The following is a 9095-nucleotide window of genomic DNA, read 5'->3' on the forward strand; positions in this document are numbered from 1 at the left end:
TATAAGTAAATTACAGCATTGTAAACTGTGCTTCTAATAATAAACTGCTTATTTCAATGAGAGCTTTCCTGCACACTGAAAAAAAAAAACCTGATCCAAAGAGCTTAAGTCATTTTCTAAGGTTTAACAGCCAAGAACATGCCATTCTGTCATTTACTCACACATGGAGTATATCATCACATCATTAAATGTTCTGAAACATGTGAGAAATCTCATTACTTACAAACAACAAGCTTTGGTTGTCTAATACATGACCAACTCAAGGAGATCTGATATGCTTTCTTTACCTTTAACAACATACATCTGGAGTTAAAAATGTCAACAACACTATGGGATCTATTTTATGAACTAAACAGTGACCGATTTTAATACTACCGTACCACTCAAATTGAAAACCTATTATTTCACGGACCTCATTTCAGTGTATTTTTAATACATGGATCAGCAACATTTCTTAAATGGTTTCTACAATGAAAATTGGTGTTGCAAATCTAGAATAGTAGAATATACAGAATGATGTGTGTATGTGTGTTTCCTCTGAATTAGTCATTTAGCAGTTGTTTCTATCCAAAGCAACTTACAGAGACTAGCAGGTGAACTATGCATCACAATTGCTGCTGCAGAGTCACTTACAATAGGACCTTGGTTTTACGTCTCATCCGAAGGACTATCAGTGTGAGGTATGACAAATGGCAAACATACCATAAACATTTTGCCTACCACAACTGAATTTGTGATACTGCTGGAATATTTGCATTAAAACTCTTGAAATGCTTGCAGATGCTGTAGTTACTGTGCCATTAACTTCCAAATAGCAAATTCTGCATGTAAAATTTTATGGTACAGTCAAGGGGCAAAAACTTGCACAGGAGCTACATTGGAGCAGACTTTTGTATCGAATAAAGAGAATCAAACAAAAAAGGTTATTGATCAGCAAACTACAGTAAAGATGCTTAAAAGGTTTTGGACATAGTGGGGTTAATGTGACCACAATAAGGTAGCGATAAATCTGAATAGCAGCACAACCACTGTTTTCTGCTGACCATGTTTGACACAGGACCTTTCCTATGATAGGCTACACACATTGTTTACATATTTTACAAGAAACAGTTATATGCAATGTGGAAGTAGAAGGCCTTTAATGTTAGTAAAAGGAATATTAAGTCCATGGAAAGTAGTGGAGGGGGAAAGAGGGAGGGAGAGAGAGAGAGAGAGAGAGAGAGAGAGAGAGAGAGAGAGAGAGAGAGAGAGAGAGAGAGAGAGAGAGAGAGAGAGAAATGTCACGACACCCACAGGCCTGCAGCAATATAAACAGGTCATTAATCCACTTACAATGGCCCCTGTTCTGTAGATTTCACATGTGTTATTCCATTTGGAACCTTCTGCTTTTAGGAATGGGAGCCTTCTGCCAGTAAAGCAGGTAGTGTTTATTTCTAGTAGTTTAAATAGTTTTGACGGATTCTTTTCAAATTGTTTCTGATGGTTAAGTTAAAACCAATGTTCAAGTGATTGACCAGCAACATTTGGGATCCCAAATAGCATAACATTTTCTAAATGGGGATAGATTTTAACATCTCATGAAAACGTACAGGGCTATCTTGAGTACCAATGACCCAATATTATATTGTATGTTAAGAATATCAAATAAGTTGGTATCCTTTCACATAAATATGCACTATAGATTTGATGAGTTAAAGGCACTAATTCACACACACACACTCACACCGTCTGTTTTCAGAAATAAAAAGATTAGATGATCCAAACCTTGGTCATTCATCAAGCATGCTGACAGTGAGATGCAAGACGCCCAAGTTCTCAAATCCGTAGAACAATGTTAGAGAATCCTGCTGTCAAATAATTGTCCTGGTTTACAATAGAAATTCAACTCCACTTCTGAAGGGTGCTGAATTGCCACTGGTCAAGGTAAATGTTTTGTTGGTTTCACCTCCGCTGTTCCAAATCACTTTTGCAGAAGAGATTCGTTAAGTTCCGTCTACTTTATGGAATGGCTCTGCTTCTCTCCTGCTGCACTCTTATCATGTCAATACGTAATTGACTAAAAAAATGTTATCTACAGTCATCAAAAATAATTGTATACATGCTCAAATCGAATACAATTATACTGAACACCACAAGCTGCACACAAATATCCTAATATCATTGTAATCAGTGTCTAGCAAAAGTGGAGCAAATTTGCATTTCTTATAAAGTATTCAAAACAATAAACAACCCACAACCCATCAGCAAGTTGTTTTTCAATTTATACTGACACAGAAAACATTAAGAAAAAAACACTCTATGCTTGTACAGATCTAGAGCTGACTGATACAGTGGGAGGACAATTATTTTATACCACCTTGGGATTACTGTTCATTATAAATCAATCATGTAACAAGTACAAATATTTACTGCAATTAATAATATTAATAGATTTACACAAAATTAAAATTAATTGGGGTGAGCTTATTCTAGGCTACAGCACAGAAGCAAAAAACAAAAAGTATTAACACATTATAACCTACAAACTCACATCCATTCAGTTCTCTATTGTAATCATATTGTTGAGTTTAATTACAGTCATTTTAAGGTGCACGGTATTGTGTAATACCTATCCACTACCTGCATAAACGTGTGCATGCTTCTAAAAGACACAGCACTTTTGATCTTCTGTAACCATGTCATGATACAACAACTGAACTGTTCAAGTAATCCAGATTCAACTCCAATAATAGACATGGTACCACCTAAAACACTACTTCCTCTTTCCTGTAAGCACACATATCACCTTGAATACACATAAAACAAAGCCAGATCAATTAAATCCATAGGCTTTGTTACCATCTGCTGAAGACCAATACAAAATGGTTAATGTAGATCAGAAAGATGTTGCATCAAAATGCACCAGGGCAATCAAATACCATGAGCAGCCACAAGTTTTATTAGTTTAAATAACTATTTTGATCAGGTCTGGTGCAGACACTTGGACTTGAAGAACCAACAGAAGTCCTGTAAATGATGGCCCTGGGGCAAAGTTGGTCCTTCCAGTCTAGATCTTTGTTCCAACTAGGGCTGCAACGAAGGGTACATTTTGACCTTCAAAGGTTCGGAACACATTACCGAAGGAAGGTTCGAATCTTCGATGGTACTCATTTGCATAGTTTATTGGTGACGTCACCGCAGCTACTTGTTTATATTTCTAATATGAATCCTATTATTTTACAGGTAATCCATATACAATGGAATAAAACACATTCACATGTAGTTTAAAAATATGTTATATAGAACAGTAATCATGTTTTTATAATTTAAATAAGAATATAAGTTGTTTATTTACACATAACTGAGCCTGCTTGCGATATATACAATAAGCTTGCATTGCAGCAGCACCAGCTGTTAAAACTTTATTTAACAGTCACCGTTTCAAGCTGGTTATCAGTTACATTTTACTACTACTAAAAATATTAATAAAACTACTAATAATATGAATTTACGCTTGTCAAGTGACCCCAGAGATTAGTTATGCCTCCATGATACGAGTCACTTGCACTGTTTGCATTCAACTTGTTTTTTGGTCATCTGGGCATTTACAACCCCAAACAGCAGAGGGGTTTCGAGACATTTCTTTCAATACAGCTTACGCCTTACGCTATACAACTCTTTGCTGTCGAGATGGTGAATGAAGAAATTAAAGGTTTGCCTCTGGATAACACAAGCTGGTTCATGGAGGGGCGGGCGGTGCTCAGTTTTCTAAATTAAAATGATTAGTGTTAGCATATATTTTGTATGTTTCAAACATATTCTACCGTGCACTAGGCATTCAGTACATATTTTACTGAAGCAATACAGCCACTAGAGGTACTAGATACTATACCCTGCTCCATACACGGCAGCGGCGCTAGAGTTGCTACGTATAACAATTTGGTAGCGGATTTTAACAACATAATTTGTTTTGCATGTGAGTGACATTTAATGTGTGATTTATAGTATCCACACATTGTCAAACAGTTTCCTTCAAAGGTTTAAAACAATCTTCGAATCCCTGGCCAGTGAACGAACCTTCGCACACAGCCCTAGTTCCAACCACATTCTAAATGGATTAATTGAAGCAATTAAACCTCTATCTAAGTCTTTAATTAGGTATTAGTTCATTGTACATTTTACATCTGGAGTGGTACGTTCTCTAGGACTGCAATTGCCAACCCCCAGGCAATATGCCATTCCTGGACTTAAAACTTATTTTTAAACTTTTCAGATCTTTTAATCACCCAAACAGCAGTTGTTATAAGAAGGAAATTACCTGCAATTAGGAGGAGGGTCCAGTGTTATTTCTGCTAGCTCTTTTTGAATCCTAAAGATAAAGGGAAATATTTTCGGTAAATACTGAAATATATGCAGCACAGTGTACCATTTTATTCTAACTTTTTGCAAAAAATGCAGTAAATCAATAAATAAAAGTCAAGTAAACTTTGTGATTTCCATTAAGTATTGTTACCCAGTTCTGGTTTAATAGGAAAGCTTTCACCAAGACCAGTTTTATCTGGTGTAATGGAAATCTATTTACAATTACTGTATAAAAAGCCTGAAGTAATATGTAATCAGCTGCCAATTCACAAGATTAACATCAAATTATGTTTCAGCTGGGGTTTAACACTGTCAAGTCTCTGCTTTCGGACTGGTAATTTATCACTTAATCTGACTTGGAGACAGGCGTATAGTGGTACAGTTCGTACGTCAAGGGTGGAATACTAGGCCTTCCATTTCATCTTTATTCCAGGCATATTCTAAATGGTTTAATTATGCCAAATATAACTCTATCCAGGCCCTGAAGAATTTACTTGTTTTAACTGATTGTATCAATTAAACCTGGAGTGAAATGGTCTTGGGTATCCTTGACATACTTTGGGTAGGATTTGTTTGTTATTCTAAAAAAGAAAAGGAGATATTCTTAAAATACTAAATTACCTTCTCCATTCACTATCACAAGACTGAGAAATCCTGAATTTCTTTTTCCAGAGGGGTTCAAATAACAATGTGGTTTTCATTTGTTTCATTTCATTTCACTTCACTTTATAACTGGAGGAATATAAACGTTGATTCCAATTATTGTTAATTGCGCGAAATAGATCAATATTAGGAGGCTTGTTTCTGTACTCCCCCACATCTCTTTAGTTTGTTAAGTACAGCATTTCAGTACACAGTTAATAAAACATCTGTCTATTAAATGCTATGTGTTATGAATTATTCTGCAATGTAGCCTAATGCACGTAATAGCCATCCTCCTTTTATTTAATATGTCCCTTAATATTTTCTGCTTAAATTTGTGTGTAAAGATATATCGGCTCCAATACTGTAGTGGACAGAAGACTAAAGTATGGGCAAATGTAGTAAACCGACCCAAGGAATTCAATTTTCGTGTACACTGCAGCTTTAATATGCCCAACTCCTAAATCTCATTGTTAAATGTAAAAAAAGTCAAATAACATTTTAATAATCTGCAAAAAAAAAAAAAGGTGCACAACCCTTGGCACTCATGCAATTAAAGAATTAATTAAGCTTTCGAAAAATCCTCCCGGAGAACTAATTAGAAAGTGTCATCTATTTTAAGGAATGATACACATTTAGAAATGTAAAACAAAATCAGTTTCAATTACTGTTAGGCCTATTTCATTTCCTCAACATAATATTTGAGACTAGATGAGCCATAATATATTCTCTCATAATGTTATTACTGCATTTTCCCCAGGATTGCCCAACAGAGGTGCTATAAAGCATGTCCACTTTTACAGCTGGCAGGGACTGAGTCACATATATATTCAGTCCAAGGTCATCCAGGACTGTACAGTACATCACCGCAAGTCAATCGTGCAGCTGGGATTTCAGATCTGGCTCCCAGTCTTCATCTCTATGCACTAAGCTATAATGATTACAACTATTTTAGATTACAAGCAATGATATGCAACCCTTAAGGTTATCATTATTTGATAATTATATTTTCACTTAATGAGTATTACACGAATACTTTCATCACATTTTAACATAAAAACAGATTACAGAGTAAAATACAGGCACTTTAGGAATTTTAATTTTTTTACCTTTTGGCGCTTGTTGAAAGCTTTGCAGCGGTTTTGCTTGAGATTTTTGTCTCTTTTTTCTTCGGCTGCGTTTGTTCTCTTTCTTGTTCTTGTTGAACACTGTCCCGCTGATCTAGATCAGAGCTCCCCCCACTTGTACTGGGGCTGTCGTCAGGTCTTTGCACTTCACTGGACATCTTGGTCCTAAGAATCACAAAACAAAACCCAGTTTGATAGCTGTTGCTATTACACTATTATCAGTTCTCAAACGTGACCACCCTGGCTTGTGCCATTCAGCCTCGAGGTCCAGTAAAATAATGCAATTCAGCATAACTAGTACTCATCATATCCTTGAAAGAAATGGAAACATTGTTCAGTCCACTGTCTAATTTAAGGCATTTCAACTGAGACCTTGTCAACAACCACAGACTTGTGGAGGTCTAATTTAGAATAGAAGAACCAGTTATCATAACAGTTTAAACTAGCAGATACCAGTGAATGTGATGTTTTCATTGTGGTCCAAGTCAAGTTCTGGTATCACAATAATTCTTAAAAATCAATTTTATTCTTTTGACCATTACCATCATATTGTTTTGTTTGTTAAGGTATTGGTTAACATTTTAAAAGCTTTACAAAAGTATGTACTTAACAGGTCTTTGCAAACCTTATACCCAGTATTTTTAATCAAATTAAAACGATATAAATTGCAGAGTGCAGCCTAAAGGTGGGTTTTATTCTAGATACAATCTACAGTAGTTTAAAATCCCAATCATGTCTTAAAATGTTCTAATCTGCTGTGATTCTCTCTCTAATAGGCAGGAGTTACTTTACATGCTTACAATAAGGGAATCATGTGAACCATGTTTACACACTTCCCTCTTTGATGTCAGAGTACAGCCACATTTAACTTTACACCTTATGTCAAACTCAAGTGTCCAGCCAAATAACTGAGGTGACAAAAGCAAAGAATACGAACTCAGTTTGATGTAAAATAGGAGTCTGGTTTCATATAGAGCTGCTAAAGCTATGGATAACTTTAATTGACTTTCTTTCTAAAGAAAATTAGCAAACCACGCCTTAGACTGCAGACAAATAATACCAGGTAGGTATCTTAATATTTGATGTCTACATTTACTAGCCTGGAGGCTTAATGTTATTTTTGTTTTGAAATTTGATAAATGTGACGGGTTGTGCAAAATAGTTATGATTTTTAAAAATGTAATAAACATCGTCCCTAAAAAAAAAGACAATGGTAGAAACAAACATACATATGTACGTTTTAAAACAACGGGTTTTCATTGAAAATAACATTTTAGATTAGTGAATAAAAACATAGGGTGTTAAAAAAAACTGTTACAATTAAAACCGTTCTACCAAGAAATGTGTTTAATTACTGCAATGTGCAGATGATTACGGCTACATAGCAGGCTGTAAATGGCAAGTGTTAAAATAGGCATTCTCTTCACATACAGTAAATGAAGCAATAAAACTAAGGCTTATAGAATATGGGGAAAATAAAACGATAAATATGCAGGGTACTTTTAAATATGTGAAGGACATTTTTCACGTTTAATTATGGATAAACTCGATCAGTAATAATCACAATTTCATTTCGTGCTGTCTTGAAATTACAGATTTGAAATTCTATATACCTGCAATACTTGGTTTCTCAAAATTGCATTTCTTTATTACGGTACAAGGCACCATTATTTATTGTTTATTGTGTGTAATGTTTTGTGTTTTTCATCCACAATGTTAGTTTTACTTACCGCACTTGAAGAAATTGATTTATATGATGCTTACTCAATCATGCATATACAGTACTTCCTAAATAAAATACTACAGCTCTTCTTATTGCGAATTCATCATCGCGCAAAAGCAATCAAATGCTGGCTAATAAAGTAAATAACTTCGAAAGAAAATGTTACAATTATATACTGTCACATGTTACAATGTAACCTTAGAACAAAGTCATGCATATTAAATTTAACAATGGTAGTAGTGGTTCATTGCATTTTTTTTAGTAAGAAGAAAAAAATCAAACAAGACAAGATTATGTAATTCATACAAACGGAGTGATATCAGTACTATTTAATAACAGGATGGTGTATTTTACCTTTGGCCACAGCGTCCGTCAACGTCTGGTCTTTAAACAGAATTATGGAACAGAATGTTGCCTCTTTGTTGAGTAAATAAATGCCTTTTTTTCTGGCAAACCTGTCATACACCGAGAGGAATATCGTAACTGCACAAAATCAGCTCCAGTTAGTGCAGTAATATAGTCAATAATGATGCCTTAAAGAGGCCTTACATGCCCGTGAAAAAATGCAGTGAACCCTCTTTGCCTTATTCTTTTACAAGATTGTCCTCTTTTCAGAAACGTGAACTCTAAATAAGGAATTGTCTGTAAGTCAGCACCAAAAGGAGCTGCTTGTAAATGTGTGAAATATGCAAGGTTTCTACAGTGACCACAGGCAGAGCTGCTTCAGCACAAAGACACTAAACACATCCCCCCCCCCCCCTAAAAAAAACTGTCACTTTCACGGGACATTTCCTTACTTTTTAGGCAGTTTCAAAGCGGAGCCACGAAGTAAAGCTGATGAATTTACCTGTCAGTATCGGGGTATGTGGTTGTCCGTGCTAAAATTCGCCGTTGTTAACCCTGATGTTAAGTATCCCCGTATCTCTCACTCTCTTTCGGTACTGGAACGTACACAGACAGAAACAGCCGAGAGAAACTGAAGCAACCGGACCGCCTCCGTGCGCGTTCCGGAGACATGGATAGGGTGCGCGCAGCGCGCTCCGCATTCTGCCGTGCGAGAGGCGGGAATGTTGAGTACAGAAAATACTGAGAATACATTAAAAAAAATCTGTATCTTTAAAAATAAACAGGGGGCTACAGGAGCGCGTCTTGTACCTATACGTGAAGAGCCTACCTGAGTGTGTGAGAAGGTTTTGACAGGGAGCATGTCAGCAACGTGCGAAAACGGGGATTTCCAAGTCACAACATACCGAGTCATCGCT

The 9095-nt window shown here is 35.9% G+C and overlaps 1 protein-coding gene across 4 annotated transcripts in view; it reads right to left on the reverse strand.

Annotated features, from left to right (window-relative positions):
• LOC117399530 (ubiquitin-conjugating enzyme E2 E2) overlaps positions 1 to 8881 on the reverse strand; it is a 132627-nt gene extending 123746 nt beyond the window's left edge. Inside the window, exons 1-4 of one of the 4 annotated variants that reach the window (XM_033998788.3) lie at positions 8681 to 8881; positions 8188 to 8288; positions 6093 to 6275; positions 4298 to 4348 (exon numbers count right to left, since the gene is read on the reverse strand). In XM_033998788.3, coding sequence (XP_033854679.1) covers positions 4298 to 4348; positions 6093 to 6268 — 227 coding nt within the window. In that variant the 5' untranslated portion in view covers positions 6269 to 6275; positions 8188 to 8288; positions 8681 to 8881. Of the gene's footprint in view, positions 1 to 4297; positions 4349 to 6092; positions 6276 to 8187; positions 8289 to 8630 lie in introns of all 4 variants that reach the window. The other 3 variants (XM_059022928.1, XM_033998787.3, XM_059022929.1) reach the window with 3 other exon arrangements.
• Positions 8882 to 9095: the final 214 nt, after the last annotated feature.

Source organism: Acipenser ruthenus, chromosome 4, assembly GCF_902713425.1.
Source record: "Acipenser ruthenus chromosome 4, fAciRut3.2 maternal haplotype, whole genome shotgun sequence".
In the NCBI taxonomy this organism is placed as follows: Eukaryota; Metazoa; Chordata; class Actinopteri; order Acipenseriformes; family Acipenseridae; genus Acipenser; species Acipenser ruthenus.